This window comes from Mastigoproctus giganteus, chromosome 6, assembly GCF_048544385.1.
Source record: "Mastigoproctus giganteus isolate SK-2022 chromosome 6, ASM4854438v1, whole genome shotgun sequence".
Taxonomy (NCBI): domain Eukaryota; kingdom Metazoa; phylum Arthropoda; class Arachnida; order Uropygi; family Thelyphonidae; genus Mastigoproctus; species Mastigoproctus giganteus.
In genome coordinates this window covers 8164749-8182497 of record NC_143580.1, presented here as the reverse complement: position 1 = coordinate 8182497, position 17749 = coordinate 8164749, and the positions used below count along the sequence as shown (strand labels likewise).

Genomic DNA, 17749 nt, shown 5'->3' with positions numbered 1-17749 from the left:
ATTTGCATAATAATTCTACTCCTAGTGGTAGATTTTCATGAAGTTTTATATTTCTCTCTTTTAGAAAGCTTGGTCAAGCAATCCCAAATTTCATTAAAATTGGGCCAATAGAAATTTTGCTCTTATTATTATTATTTTTTTTTTCATACATGTCACGTAGGCTATCTGTGTACCATATGTTGTAGCTGAAGTATTGGATATGTTTGTTGCTATGCATTATTTTGGAGGAATGAATGGGCAATGTGCATAAATTAAATATTCTCAGTTTGCATATAAAAGTAATTGCATTTTGCTTGTTTTTTTTGTTTTCTTTTCTTAATTTTTAGTTAGCAGTTTACTAAATACATAAATTATGAAATTATTACCCATTATTATATTTTATTACTACTTGCTTATTATATTAATATCAGCAGAAATGTTAAAAACATCTCATATTTCAGTTATCATTAAAATGCAGGAAGAAATAAGTAAACTGCACTATGAAAGTGTTGACAGTATGCTTTGATTGCTTGATTTATTAAATCACAGAGCCTGAAATATGTATTGCATTTCACATGCTATTGATTATAAAGTATTACAAAATGCGGTGTGAATATTATGTTGGGAGGTATGTGCAGTTGAGTACAAACAATTACTTTTATATATTATTAGTTAATCAGTTAGATTTTATTTAGTAACAAGGTTATTAAATATTTACTTTTCACTTCCATTAATCACAGAAAAAGGAAAAATTCAATTAATTTAAGGAATAAAATTTAACATTCCTGAATTGTAACATATTGCGTACATTAAAATGGTATAGCACATTTTTAAAATTAAAATTATAGTAACTTCTAGAGGCACTTGTGTGTGGTCATCAATATAAGGCTGTGGAATTTGTAATTCAAAAATTGTCATCCCTAACATACTGATATGGAATGGTCTAAGTTTAAATCCCCTGGCACCTCCGTAGCCAGGTGGGCAGGAGCAGCAGTGCATAGCACACGCTTCTTGATCAGACCGGGGTTCGAGCCCTTGACCACCAAATACGGAGAATGTGGAAAGGTCAGGAAATGACCACCGCATATCCCCGGAGCAACATGGCTTTAGTTGCGAATGCTCCAAAAAAACCAAATAACAACAGTTTAAATCCCATTTCAGCTGGAGGAATTCTTAAAAGTCCTGTTCAAATGGAGTGGTGGTTACCTTCTGAACACAGGCCCTTCTGAAATGTGGCCAGCCTGGGTGATAGCTGCACCCTTTATGCAGGTTAGCTTAAGTAACCCTGACATGCATAAATTTTTCAATTATGACTTTAAGTAAAGCTTAATATAAAGTACTGATATATGCACGATATTCAGTTGACACTATAAAAGGTATGACTATCAACCTGCAGATAACGGAATACTTTTGAATACCAAATAATTTTACCTGTTATATATCACATTGTCATGAAACATTGCATTTACATCTGATATCAAAACTTAGCAGAAATTGTTTTTCTTTATTTCTTTTCAGTATTACCAAGTAATATATTATATTAATAGGGAAAAGAAGTCTGGATTGCTGCTAGAAATCAAAATGAGGCAGCATTTAAGGGAGCCCAACAGATGGGAGTTGATATATCAGAAGTTACTGTAAGGCAAGGTAAGTATTTTAATATTTCTTTAAAACTTAAGAGTATTAAACACATTAATATCTATAGAACACTGAAAGTATTCTATAGATACTTGACGTGTGTCCTTTATTTTGGGTGGGAGTTGTGGCTGATATCACTTCTTACCCATTTGGAGAATTATTGATAAGAATTCTGTTAATTATTTGAGAGAGTTATTAAGGCCTTTTCAAGTGGCACTGAGTGAGCAAATCTCAAGCAGAGACGATTTTTTACAAGAATTTCCCCTGAAACCTTTCGTTTTTTAGACAAACATGCTGAGTTTGAATATGTGCAGTTTACAGGTATGCAATGATGTAATTACCTGTCACTAACTTAAAATAGTCACAACCAATAACTTTGTGTTTTTATTTATGAAATCACATGTAGACTGATAACTTTGTATAAGCAGTAGGGGTTGAGCACATTTTCAGGAATACTAATAAAAATATAATTATCCTGCATCTAAATGTGATTTTTACCCAAATTATTTTTAAAGGTTTGGATGATCTGTGATTCATGATATTCGTATAAGCGAAAAATATATCCTTTTAAATATTTTAAATTTTAAATTTTTTTAAGAGTTGTGACAGTAGTTTGATGCTAAAAGCAAATAGTTTTTGATAAAATCTGCTCCTATTTTAAGCTGTTAACATTGGCCAACCTACTCAGTATTACACTTTAATATTTCAAGGAACCTTTTACTGATATAATAATGTGTCAGCCCATCTAATGATTATTTTTAAGGACTTGAATATTTTTATCCTTTTCTCATATGAGTATGTGTATACAACTGCTTTCTCATGAAAGGTGCTATCTAAATGGTCTATATTTGTTTATTTACTGCTCTTGATGTATTTCACCTCTTTCATGCCATTTGAAAGCATAATAGTAAGTACTTTCAGCCATGTATTTTGAATTCTCTCAGGATGGTATTATTATATAATGTGTGTGTGTATATATATATATATATTATATATATATTTTTTTTTAAATAATGGCTTAAAAGTTTAACATAAAATAAGGAAATAAATATTAAGCTATCATTAGAGGCAGCAAAATGCACATCCTCCACATGAAGCCCAGATATATCCAATAATTCAAAATAAAATAAAACATAAGCCAGTAGTATGACAAAAACTGTAGAGCGAAAATTAACAAAGTAATGTAAAATAAAATAAACCAACAGGGAGGGGGAAGTAAAGGTAATAAGACATAAACAGTAGCCGATAGTCTCCTATATAATTTAGCATTTTAAATCCAATTAATAAAACCGATATAAAATATAAAATAATGCCAATTATAATATAATTTAGCGGTAACCCCCCCTCCGCTCGAAGGTACCAGTTCCGAAAAACGTGAAATATCACCAAAAAAGGGGTTAACAGAACTACTAAGAGAAAAACAAAATATCAAAATAATAGACTGACCATTATGTCCCATATCGACAGAGAACCACGAGGCCAATAATGATCATGGAATCGCTGTATTTCAATCCCTATACAAATCGTCGCAAAGGCGAAAAGATCGAAGAACCAAACCACCCATTCCTCCTCCTCCTCCGATCGATCCACAAATGCAGAGGATTTGCACGGCAGTGGTCCTTATGCAGCGAGAAATAATTTATAGAACAGACAGCACTCTAGAGCAGAGCCACACCACTGACACAGTATTATAATTGGCATTATTTTAAATTTTATATCGGTTTTATTAATTGGATTTAAAGTGCTAAATTATATAGGGGACTATTGGCTACTGTTTATGTCTTATTACCTTTACTTCCCCCTCCCTGTTGGTTTATTTTATTTTACGTTATTTTTATGTTAATTTTCGCTCTACAGTTTTTGCCATACTACTGGCTTATGTTTTATTTTATTTTTAATTATTGGATATATATATATATAAAACCATACAAATAAATTAGAATGAGAGTTAAAAATAAAAAATTAAATAATGCCAGCAGTATGGCAAGACAAGAGCAAAAATAGCAAGAGTAAAAATATTGCAGCAGAAAATCTCTAAGATAATTTAGAACATTTAATTATAAGAATAATAAATAATAATTCATTAAATTCTGAAAGCCAATTAAAATTTAACGGTGCCCCTTCTGATGGGCATCAGGTCCAAATTTATGTGAAATATCACCAACAGAGATCTAGACCACTACAGTAAAATAAACCAAAAATAGACTGACTATTACACCCCATCTCAACAGAGGACCACAAGGCCAATAATGGTCAGGGAATTGCTGCATTTCGATCGCTAAAAAAATTTCCGCAAAGGCGAGTCGATCGAAAGATCAGTCTGCCACACGCAATCCCCAGATCGAACCGCCAGTGCAGAGGACTTGAATAGCAGTAGTCCTCTATTTCAAGCGAAAATTAAAAATAGAACAGATACGAGCACTCCAGTGCAAAGCCACACTACTGACAAAAGTAATCTTAACCAGTTTATATAGACGAAAAATGAACTATGAATGGCAGCACAGGCGCAGCGTTAGCAACTGTGCTGCCATCCATAGTTCATTTTTCGTCTATATAAACTGGTTAAGATTACTTTTGTCAGTAGTGTGGCTTTGCACTGGAGTGCTCGTATCTGTTCTATTTTTAATTTTCCCTGCATCAGGACTATCGCTATTCAAGTCCTCTGCATTGGCGGTTCGATCTGGGGATCATGTGGTGGACTGATCTTTCGATTGACTCGCCTTTGTGGCGATTTGTCTAGCGATTGAAATGCAGCATTCCCTGGCCATTATTGGCCTTGTGGTCCTCTGTTGAGATGGGGCGTTAATGGTCAGTCTATTTTTGGTTTATTTTTATTTTATTTTACTGTAGTGGTCTAGATCTCTGTTGGTGATATTTCATTAAATTTGGACCTGGTGCCCATCAGGGGAGTGCCGTTAAATTTCTATTTTAATTGGCTTTCAAAATTTAATGAATTATTATTTATTATTCTTATAATTAGATGTTCTAAATTATCTTAGAGATTTTCTGCTGCAATATTTTTACTCTTGTTACCCCTCCTTCCCTCCCTGTTTGGTTTGATTCTTAAGTTTAATTTCGGCTCTTGTCTTGCCATACTGCTGGCATTATTTTATTTTTTATTTTTAACTCTCATCCTAATTTATTTGTATGGTTATATTTCAAGCATCATGTAGAGGAATATGCTTTTTGCTGCCTCTGATGTTTGCTGTACCTTTTTATTTTATTTTTATCATGAAAGATTCAGTTTCCAACTATTTTAAACGTTATTCAAATATATGTATAAGTATAAATATATACACACACCGATGAGCCAAAACATTATGACCAGCGAGTCGTTATGCAAATCGAAGCAACTGCAGGGGAACTACGGTGCATGCATGGGTCGCGACATGGTATAAAAAACACCTGATACTGAGCTCCGTTAATCAGTGTTACTCTTGTTCTTCAGATGGGAAAGGCAGTGGACTAGTAAGTTTGACAAAGGCCAAATTGTAATGGCCAGACGACTGGGTGAGAACATATTTGAAATGGCATAGCTGGTCAGGATGCTCATGGTCAGTCATGGTTAGTACCTACCGAACATGGTCCGAGGAGGGGGAGCCCATGAACCGCCGGCGAGGTGTTGGACGACCATGGCTCATCAATGCTCGAGGTGAGCGAAGGCTGTCCCGGATGGTACATGGTAACAGAAGGGCGACTGTGATGCAACTCGCCGGTAATTGAAATGTTATTGACAGGAGTAATGTGTCACAACAAACAGTACATTGAACCCTGCTGAAAATGGGGCTGCATAGCTGAAGGCCACTCCAAGTGCCCATGCTAACCACACTTCACCGGCAATAGCACCTACAATGGGCACGCAAGCATCGAAACTGGACCTTGAGTGATTGGAAAAAAAGTCATCTGGTCCGATGAATCACGTTTCCTGTTGCACCATGTGGATGACTGGGTATGTGTACGTCGTTTACCTGGGGAAGTGAAGGTGCCTGGACGCACTGTGGATGAAAACAAGCCAGTGGCAGTGGTATCGTGCTTTGGGCTATGTTCTGCTGGGATACCCTGGGTACAGTCATCCATGTGCTGGACACTGATGTCTACCACCTACCTAAACATCATTGCTGACCAGGTACACCCTTTCATGGTAACAGTCTTCCCCTCTGGTGGTGCCGTCTTTCAGCAGGATAATGCGCCATGCCACACTGCCTGGATTGTTTGAGACTGGTTCACGGAACATGAGGAAGACTTCCAAGTATTGCCCTGGCCTCCAAATTTTGCAGACGTCAATCCCATTGAGCATCTGTGGTTTGTGTTGGAACAGCAACTCCGATCTGTGGCGTCTCAACCACGGACCTTACAGGAGTTAAAGGATCTGCTGGTTATGTGTTGGTACCAGATACCACAAGACACATTTAGAAATCTTGTAGTGTCCTTGCATCGCTGGGTATGAAGTGTTTTGGCTGCATGTGGAGGACCAACATCATATTAGGTAGGTGGTCATAATGTTTTGGATCATTAGTGTATTTATATATATATATATATATATATATATATATATATAAAGTTGTCATGAATTGAAGAATGATCCTTATGTGTATACCCCTGCCTCTAATACAGTGAAATCTTCCAATAACAGACATATGGGGTACTGTGATGTCAGCTATGGAGAGGTGTCCACTAATGGAAGAGGGCAGGAAAATATATACTCTAAAATTTGCCACTAGTACAGACATAAAAAGTATCTGTTTTAATTTCCAGTACTGCAAAAATAAGTAAATAATTTTTTTAATTATATGTGCATTTCAGTTATAATTAGATTTTAAAATATGCACAATTAAAATTAATTAAATAATGGTAATTTTTAATGGTAATAATTAAAATTTTATGTATCTCTAAGTAATTTCAGTCAAACACTAAATCAAATTCCAACATCTTGCTGCTTTATTGTGCTGTCCACTGATCTACATGTTGACACTGTCCACATCCATTGCTGAGGTCAGTTAATGGGTAGTATGCCCCATATGAAACCATGTAATTTGCCATATCATTAATTGGAAGTGTACATTAATGGGAGATTTTACTGTATTTGAGAATGGTCTGGTGTTTGTCAGCAGTGCACGGCAGTACGTAAGGATGTGCAAATATTTTGTGCTGATGATCTGTCATCACTGAAATTGGAATTTCATCATCACGTGATATTATTATGATATATGTATGAAGGTGCATTAAAGTAAAATTTATCCTGACTCTCCAAAATCACTCTGACTGGAACATGAATATTCCTTGTATATGAATTTTATAATGAACCAGGATAAAAAAAAAAAAAAAAAAACTGTGAGATTGACAACCATTTCATAGCTTCCCAAACAGCTTTTCTGCAACAACTTATGTAACAAAATTTGATTTAGAAAGCTTTTGAGTGAGACAGAAATTCAAATCATCTATCACCTTATGTGTGTCAAATTTTATCTTGTCTAATGCTTGGACATGGATAATGGGAACATTAGTTCCAGATATTGTAAAATATTGATTAGATACTGTCTGACAGTCATGTGTGAGTCAGATACTGTTCAGTGAAGTTAAGAGCCTAATGCCCACTGTCAAGAATAGTGCTGTAATGGTACGGAAAGCATTTTATTTTGCATTCCAAGGCATTCTTCAGAAGTTGTTGGATATTTCAATTCTGCTTTGCATGGGATTCATGTCTTTAACTGTTCCAGGTGTTGCTGAAATTTTTCATTGTTGCTCCATGAGCACTCTTTCAGCAGAAGAGTGCATCTTGGCATGTGATGAAGACAATTTCAACGAGAGTTGCATGGTTATGCCATGCAACTCCAGTTTTGAATCCATAATTATCAAATGTGAGTAAAATTAATAGTATTTTAATTATGAACTAACCTAGCCAAATACTTGTTAAAAAGCACATCCATTGTTTTTTTTTTATTTTTGCACTTTCTCAGCCATCTCCCACATGGATATCCTATGCAGTATGGTAATGACTATATGATTGTGCTGATGGATAAAGGAATAAACTTATTTAACTGTTTTCAGATGAAGATGTGCTGGATACTTGGTTCTCATCAGCTCTGTTTCCATTCACAGCCCTTGGATGGCCGTGTGAGGTACTTTTCTCTATCTTGCTTTGGGCACTGTAACTTTTTTTTTATTTATGATTTCTTAATTAATTTTCTTTAAAAATAAAAAATTAGGTTAAAGAAAATTTACACAATTCATAAATTCATAATATCCATAAAAATATGAATAACTTGTGTGAACATTGAACTCACAAAATGTGTGCATGTGAAAAACACTCCATCTTTTTTATTGTTCTTAACTAAAGCTTGGTTTTTTTAAAAAGACATTGACTTTCTAAGTATTTCATGGCAATGTCGTAACCTAGGTAAGATTTATCTATCATAAAATAACTCTTACACAGTGAACAAAATTGACAAAGCTTTAATGAAAGTTTTACTGTAAAATAAAACAGTTAGACTTGTAGAATAAAAGTATAAAAGCAATAAAAATACACAAAAAAGTACTAAAAGCAATAAAAATACACAAAAAAAGTACTAAAAGCAATAAAAATACACAAAAAAGTACTAAAAGCAATAAGAATACACAACTAAAATATATGAATAATCTACCTTTTGGAATTATAATGCTTTCAGAGTCACAATATTGCTTTTTCTGCAAGGTTCCATCTGCAAAGAGCAGGTGAATCACTTCTTATTCTTCAGTGTTTCTTCCACAAATTGTTCCATGTGACATATAGCAGGCCAAAGCAGCAGAGAAGGTTCATTCCTTTTCAGTGCATTCTCCAGGTTGACCCAACACCCAAGTCAGTCTAATGAAAAACAGTGTACAACAAATGCAATGAATTTACTGAATGAATTCACTGTTTTTATTACATTGGCAAGAGCTTTCCACTGGAATGAAAGGAAGGTTTTGTGAGTGGCAGTTCACTATGAAATCCCTTGTTAACACATTCACTGCTTCCTGAATGCAAATAGGCAGCTTCGGATTTTAATCCACTTGGAGGGAAAACCACCCTACTTTTAGAACTTTTTTCTTCCAGTTTGACAGAAGTAAAATGGATATTTTTGTCAAACAACCTTCACTGGAGGCTGATTAATTCAGTCAGTGCAAAGAAAGCCCAAAAGTGTTTCTGCCCTTCCAATCCAGATTGACCGAATCCCAGGGTGGCCATATTTTTAAAATTGGTAAGTGAGACAATATAAAACGAAATGTGTAGTATAGCATTTTTTCCTTCAAAAAGTAAAAGAAAAATATAAAATTACAATTAAAATACATTTTTTTATCAATCAATCAGTCATAGTATTTATTTGTTATATGATTGTTGTTAATATGTATTTGTCCTATATAAACTATAGTATTGTTTATAACAGTTATTTTAAAAATAGCGAGGAAGACTACTCCTACTTTATATATTTTTCTTTAGATTTTGCTAATTTTAAAATTTCTTCTCTGTCCGAAGATTTTAAAAAGTTTTTAAATTCTGAACAGGACATGTTATAGTTTTCTTTCATTATAAGTTCAGCTTCTAAATTTTCTGATAAAAGGCGGTTTCTGTCTTTCTGCCAAACAGTTTTTATTAAGATGAAAACTCTTTCTGATGAAGCATTTGAATGTGATTATTCACTGTACTTTATGATATCTTAAATGATTATTACTATTTTTTTTATTTAATTTTCAAAATTACCTCACTTTAACAATTTAAAAAAAAGGAAAATTCATTTGAGAATTATTACTAAAATAATGTATGGCATAGATAAATTAATTTGTTATACATGTAATTTAAGACAACAAAGAGAAAAAGATTTCTCAATTCTCATTTTTTCTCTTATTAGAATTAATTTTTAACACATCCATTAGATTCCGATAAGAATTACTTAAAAATGAATAAAATCAATAAATTAACAGTTTTTTCCTCTCTTATCGGGAAGCAGGACTTGATGTTCTAAATCGAGACAATCCTGGCCATATCAGGACGGTTGGCCACCCTGCTCAATTCTGGGTTGAAACCGTCATTGGAAAAGCCAGCAGCGAAAGTGTTAGTTCAATTCTCTATGTACAGTATGTGCATGCTAACACCTGTTCCTATGCATTCCTGGATCACTTGAGGCCTATTCTAGCAACTTTTAGTATGGTGTTTCAGGAGAGCATAACCGACTATTCTGGGATTTTTTTTTTTCCTCACAATACATGGTCTTCTTAATAAATGTGCAATTTTGACATGGTGAACTGCTTTGAAAATTGATAAGCTGCAAAATTCATCATCTTCCAAGGCCTGCCTTATGTCATCCCCCCCCCCACTATGTTCAAGTTCAAATTGCTGGGCAGGTTATAAATAATATGCCACATTGGAATCATGCTTAGTTTTGAGGCGCCTCCATAACCAGGTGGGAAGGAGCAGCAGTGCATAGCACACGCTTCTTGATTAGACCGGGGTTCAAGCCCATCACCACCAAATACGGAAGATGCGGAAAGGTCAGGGAATGACCACCGCATATTCCCGGAGCAATACGGCCTTAGTTGTTAATGCTCCTAAAAAAAACCAAATAACAACAACAGCTCAGTTTTGAATAACATACACTTTTTTCCATATAATTTATATCTGTACTACTATGCTGTCCTTAATAATATTGCGTAACTAGTTTGTATAAAATGTACTGCTTAGTCACAGTGTACCAGTATGCTTGCTAATGTAATGCAATGCAGATATAAGTAAACATTTCTGGACTTTGAGCTCAAAATTTATAAATGCATAACTTCAGTGAAAATTTATTAATGCGTAATAAAAATTGCAGTTTAATGATTTAATATTTACAAGTTTCAGCTTTATTTTGTTTTCATGTTTTTACCTCACACATAAAAAGTTTTAATTTATTTTAAACTAAAATGTGTTACCACTACCTTCTTTTTTATTTTTAGTTGGACTCTCTCAGAGAATTTTATCCTCTGAGCCTAATGGAAACTGGAAGTGATATTTTGTTTTACTGGGTGGCAAGGATGGTAATGCTGGGTGAATACTTAACTGGAGTTCCCCCCTTCAAAACAGTAAGTTGGTTTCTTATATTGAAGTTTATTGAGTGTTACAACAGAAAGAATTACATTGCTGTAATGGCTTTGTATAAAGTTGGTATGATACTGATAGATATTTTTAAAATGCAGTTATTAGATAACAGGCTTTGGGTATTTTTTTTTAACCATTACAAAGATACTCCAAGGAAGCAAACTCCTTTGAGAACTGTATATTTGGTTATTCAGTTATTAAGGCATTAAATAATTGAATTTAGGTGCAAAACTTGGCTGGTTAAATTGGACCAAAGGATGGCTTATGTATTCTCACTGATTTCCTTAGGGTCTATTAGGTATGTATAAAATTTGAAAGTTATCTCACTCTTGATGTCATTTTTGATTATCATTAATCATGTCTGTTGACAATTAAACACACACACACACCATTTCTACCAAGATCAATATCTTTTCATTAAGTAGACAGTTATTACAAGGTCTGTTTGTTTAATTGCCTGTTACTAATTATCCATGAGTCATTAGTTTCTTTTCAAGGGTAGTTATATAAATTTGGTTAATTTCACAGTCTTCTCATTTCACTCTTTGAAATGAGATGACTGTGGGTGTAATTTTGGAGCTCTTCGAAACTATAGTTAAAAAGTTATAATTTATGTATTAACCATTATGGTTTATTTGTATCAATAGTTTTTGTATTTAAGTTCAAAAAACACAAGTTGATCATTGGATTTCCATGTAACCCATTGGCAATTGTTCTACAATAAGGCATGTAACAGATTTATTTAAAAATTTAGTAAATTTTAGTTATTCTCATTAACAGTTGACTTATATTAATTCCAAATTTATTTGCTTGAAATATAAACTTTTAATTAATCCAATCTCTGAACCAATTTTTGCATTCGAAAATGATGAATTTCAATATGAAATTTGGAAATGCAGTTATCTAAGGCTCAGTGATTGGTTTGGTTATTAAAACACAGGTAGGGGCAGTATTTGCGGTTTGACCTCTGTTCACACTCCTTCATCGTTTTTTGGTTGAAACCTGTAAGAGGAAGCAATGTTATTTTTAAAATTATTCCATTAAAGGGGGCTTTCACTTCCTTGATTTTTACATATGGCCATGTGAGAGATATATGTTCTTAGTCCTGAAAGGTCATTGGTAAACAATCCAAAAGGGAAAGTAATGATATTTTTAAAAATGTGCATGCACATATATTTATGCTTATTATGTATATAAATATTATTAAAAAATTAAGTTATGAACTTTATTGAATGAGAGTTAGCATTAAAAGAGAGAAATCTAAAGCTATAATATATATATATGCGATACTTGATTAGTTATGTTATATATATGTGATACTTGATTAGTTATGTTATATCTATGTGATACTTGATTAGTTATGTTATATATATGTGATACTTGATTAGTTATAAGTTTTATATATATATATGTGATACTTGATTAGTTACTTCCATGGCACCTCTGTAGCCAGGTGGGCAGGAGCAGCAATGTGTAGCACACGCTTCTTGATTAGACCAAGGTTCGAGCCCCTGACCACCAAATACGGAGGATGCAGAAAGGTCAGGGAATGACCACCGCATATCCCCAGAGAAATATGGCCTTAGTTGCTAATGCTCCTAAAAACCAAACAAACAAACAACAATAGTTACTTCCATTTTCAGTTTGTTTCAAAATTTATTTCAAATTTGCCAAGCTTTGTGGCATGCAAAATTTGAAAGTATTCATCTTGCTTCCTGCAGTGTAGCAACCATCTTGAGAGAATATTTGGTTTCATTTTCCTAAGGGAAAACAATAATAAATATTTCAGAAACAACTAGGGTAAGATTGTAGATATTTATTGACCTGCGGTTGAAGAAAAACAAGTAATCTGAAACTATAAACAAATACAGCGTTGGCACCTGTACAGTACAACACCACTCTTCAAGAAAAATTCTTAATAGTTACCAAGACTGTGACAAGTAACCTGACAGGTTTTTACGCACAGTTCTGTATGAAAACTGTAAAAAAATTTACCTCAGAAAAAGTTTAACTATATTTAGTTACCATGGTAGAAAAATTTTCAGATTTTTCATCATTGATTAATGGTTAACTGTAACAGTATTTTCAAGAGTCATCTGTCCGGTGGGTTAAAATCTGCCACCATTGGGATTGAGATGTGCTGGATTTTAAAGTGGTGTTCCTGGTGGTCAGGGAGTTTCGGAAAAGCACATCTCACTGAATATTTACACTAAAACTGAACTCATGTACATTAAGTGTTTATGTTGACTGAAAGATAATACTAGTAGTTAAAATATAAATAATAGTTTCATTTGTTAAATGCGAATGAGAAGGATGTGGATCTGTTGGAATGGGTACAGATATGGTCTGTGAGATTGATGAGGGGAACAAAAGAGTGCTCTTACCAAGAAAGGCTTCAGTTCTGCAAATTTCATCATCTGGAAACTAGGCACCTGCAAGGAGATCTGACTGAGATATTTAAGGCTTTGAATGGATTGAATAAGCTAAGTACTGGTGGCATCCTTACTCTTGCTCAGACAATGCACATAAAGGGACAAATTTAAATTGAGGAAGGATAGTTGCAGGACTATCAGCCAGAGGGTAATTGATTGTTGGAACAAACTTTCATCTGTTATTGTGGAAGTGGATAGTTTGAATAAATTATGGAAGAACTAGACAAACTATTGGATGGGATTGTTTTTTTTTTTTTTTTTTTTTTTTGGCTGATGCTGTATAAGCTTGCTTTCTTGCATTACTTGCCAATACTACTACAAAATGGCAATAAACAAAGTCACAGCAGATGTCAGAATATCAATGGATGTGCTTTGGAGAAAAAATATTTTCACAATGGACAATAGGGAAAAAAAATTAACTTTCAAAGGAATTATTATAATGAAACAATCTTTATGAGTTTACACAGCATTTGCTTTTAATAATGTACTTTCAAGAAATTCAGTCATTTCTCACATGTAATAACAAAGGTCACTGCGTTCCATTTTTGTCACCATTATAACTGTAGAAGATTTAAAAAACAACTTGTGGGCAAAGTCACTTATTAGGCTGCCTCTTCCATAACATTAGTATGCAGTGAGTGACCTTGAGACTGTTATTTGCTCCCTACTTTAGTTATGCACTTGACTAACTGCATGACTAGTTATAATGTTAAAAAAAACCTTGGTTGTGTGCAATTAAACCTACACTTTGTACACAGCATAAAGTTGCTGCTTATGGAACAGATTAACCATAGATTTAATTAAGCTTATATTTTTCCTGCTGTACTAAGAATTTTCAGTCTCTCTTTGCTTTCAGCTTTCCTAAAGTGATGTCAAGCTGACCACTCGTACAGTTTTTAGGAGCAGTTTACACTAAGTTATGAACTATACTGAATGAGAGTTAGCATTAAAAGAGAGAAATCCAAAGTTATAATATAGATAAAGCTATATGGGCTCAGAGGAATTATAAGATGGTTGCAGGACTGCTTTATCTTTTCAAATGTTTTTGCAGCCAGCAAGATTTAACCCATTGTGACCATTACTGTATATATTGTTAATGAAATTTTGTTGCAGTGAAACACCGTAAAGTAAAATGCTAGAAATGCATCTATATTTTTTTAATGAAAAATTTAGAAATTTGAAAATTGTGTGTTTATTTTATGCTTGTTATTTTTGATGAAACAAAACCTTTATTAATTCTGCCTGGAAAAAAAAAAGAGAGCATTAAACATGAAACTAGAATCTCTTCCATTTTTAATTCTATAAACCCATAATAAGCACAACTGTCAGATTATATGATATAAACTGTACATCTTTACATACAACTACAACCAAAAGTAAGACTGTAGAAAAGTAGACAGATCAAATGCCACTAATTATGTATGGGCAACTAAATGCTCAATTTGTGAATCATTGCAGCATTGCCAGGGGTTCTAAAGATCACAGATCAAAAAAGTGTATGTTGTTATTGTTAAGGATTTTCTTTTTAGAAATTTTGTTATAATGATTGTTTTTTCATAATAGGATGAATTTTATTGTGCTAAACTGATATTTGCACTCCAGTAACATTCATTAAAATGAAACATTTTTACATAAAGATACATAGTAAATTGACAGTGTATGGGAAATGGTTTTATTATACTGAATATTTAATTACTCTGCCATTCACTATGTCAACATTTTACTGTATAGACACTACCCTGAAAGATGTAATTAGGGCTGTATTCACGAAAAAAAAACAGAGGTGTACCATATGTACCTTTACTACATCCGTATAAATAGGAAAATAGAGTAAACCCTCAGTTTTACAGACCTCGATTTAATAGATTTCAGACCTCAAATGAAAGAAGTGACTGGAACCAGAATGTATTCTGAAGTGCTCATGAAAGGAAACTAAGAACTCATGAGTCATGAACAAACATTCCTGTCTACTTATGGATAAGTTCATCTGTGTTCTGTTTTCTTATTATGTAATATTACAGTGTTGCATAGAAATTAATGCTGTTAGATAAATTACACTCTTGTGTGTTCCTTTACTTCATCTTTGAGGAATATAGAGTAAAAAAAACTGATTGTATCAGATTTATGCTCTTGGCAGAACAAACTGCTTCTGTGAGTTGTAATATGGTAATTGCATTGCTTTCAAATAAATAACATCTCTCACTCATGAATAGCTACACACACACACACACACACACACACACACACACACCCTAAAAGCAAGTAAAACTTGAATTGCGAACACACAGTTCCATGCTTTATAGCATTAATGTAATGATCTTTATGCTCGCAGCAGGGGAAAAACTTTGCCCTCACAGGGAGTTGCAATGGTACTACACTACTTTCAAATAATGAAACAGACAGTAGAGCTCCAAAAGTTGAAGCAGGTTTGTTATTTTTGAGCAGTACCTCACAGGTACAGTGCTGACACTGCAAGATTAAGGAGTTTTTGCTGATGTATAGGTTGATGGAAATGTTTCATCAACTGGCTATTTAATAGAAAGCACATGGAAGTGTCAACCAGTATAAAACCTTGAACAGACAGTTTATACGTGGTTTGTACCACAGTGTTTAACTGCATAGGTGTATATAAGGCTGAAGTGAGTTCAGCTGATAAGATAAGAAGATAACTGAACACATTGGGAATACCATTAGAGACTAAAGGGTAACCAGTATCTCGAACTTCTTAGCTGTGACTCTGAATATACAGTTTTTTCCATGCACTGCTATAAAGTCACAATAAATTATCTTCTGTTAACTGTGCACTATGTATCAACCAATAAAATCAAGGTAAATAAAAGCTTGTTTTTTATTGTTTAGCTTTATTTTGGCATTTCTAATACATTTACAGAGTAACTGTTAAGTTGTTATTCATGTGGGGTAAAAATAGTATTGAAAAAAAAACTTTCAGTTTAATAGAATAAATAACTGTATGATAATTGACTATAAAATTTATTTTTATATATTGTTTATAAATTATTTTTAAGAGCATATAAATATTTAATTACATTTTTAAAGGCTACTTTTCAGTCTGTGGGCTGCAATGCATGGATTGGGAATCACTGTCTTAAGAGAAACATCCAAGTAACAAATGAAACGACATTTGTAAAAAATATAAAATATCCCAAATGCTGCATATCTAAAAAAATATATCATTGTTCAGGTACTGTTACATGGAATGGTCTGTGATGGACGTGGAAAGAAGATGACCAAATCACTTGGAAATGTGGTGGATCCCTCTGATATCATACAGGGTATTTCAATTGAGGTATGGTTTACTGAAATTTCCAGTGTTTTGTAAATTTTCAAAATGGTTTGAGATTTAGATTTTAATTTTAAAGTATAATTTTTATATGTGTATCTCTTTCAATTATACAAGGTTAATCAAAGTGTTATCGACAACCTTGACAGTTTATTTGAAAGGAACTACATATTTTTCTGTATAAAAGCTATCAAATGAAAGCACAAATATCAAAGTTTTTAACAGTTATCTCACAGTTCTTCAGTGTGGGGCCCCACATGTGACCCTGCACACTTCAATCTGGTAATCAAATTCATGCCACACTTTCTCCAGCATATTGTTGTTGATCTGAGCAATAGCTGCAGTGAAACTGCAGCTATTGCTCAGATCAACACTGCTGCTTTTATCTGTTTATGTGAGTCTGTTTTATCTGTTTATGTGAGTCCTCTTAGCACAATTCAAATTTTTGCATGTGCACCAGCTTTCTACTGAACGGCCACAGTTATGCAAATTGGCACAGGCTGTTTTGTCTGATTTTGTGGTTGTAACCTTTAGAAATAGTGTTGTTCCTTAAGTTTTGCACACCAGTGTATAAAGAATTTTATGGTGGCAAAAACATATACACATTAGACCTAATTATGGGGCTACATTAAAATAATTTGAGATATAAATACATTAATAATTATAATCCATCCAAATTTGCATGAAAGTACATCCAAGGAAAAAGAATTGGTTTAAATCCATAGAAATAAGTAACATGGTGACTTAAAATCCAAAGGTAGTGTAGTTAAGGATCCGATTATAAAAGAACATGAAATAAGTCCATGTATATGAAATAATTCCAAGGAAACATTTATAGTATAGCAGAACAGGAAATAATTCCATGTATATAAAACTAGACAAATCCACAGGTAGTATCAGATATGAATTTACCTTGAAATAGTAGTAAATGAAACCAAGGAAAAAGAATCAGTTGACATTATATCCAATGGTAGTGTAGTTAAGAATCCAATTATGAAGTGATATAATTCCAGGGATATAAGTAATATGGTGACTAAAGATGAATTAAGTCCATATATATGAAACAATTCCAAGGAAACATTTATAGTATAGCCCAGATAAAACTAGACAAATCCACTACCTGTGGATTTGTCTAGTTTTATCTGGGCTATACTATAAATGTTTCCTTGGAATTGTTTCATATACATGGACTTATTTCATGTTCTTTTATAAATATATCCTTATCATACACAACTTTTGGATCTAAAGTCACCATGTTACTTATTTCTATGAATTTAAACCAGTTCTTTTTTTTTTTTTTTTGATGTA

The 17749-nt window shown here is 33.3% G+C and overlaps 1 protein-coding gene across 2 annotated transcripts in view; it reads left to right on the top strand.

Annotated features, from left to right (window-relative positions):
• The window catches only part of LOC150083876 (valine--tRNA ligase-like), a 180018-nt gene that overhangs the window by 85038 nt on the left and 77231 nt on the right, over positions 1–17749 (top strand). For both annotated transcript variants that reach the window (XM_090374919.1, XM_090374918.1), the window contains exons 14-17: positions 1527–1626; positions 7666–7736; positions 10567–10692; positions 16343–16447. In XM_090374919.1, coding sequence (XP_090231045.1) covers positions 1527–1626; positions 7666–7736; positions 10567–10692; positions 16343–16447 — 402 coding nt within the window. The remainder of the gene's footprint in view (positions 1–1526; positions 1627–7665; positions 7737–10566; positions 10693–16342; positions 16448–17749) is intronic.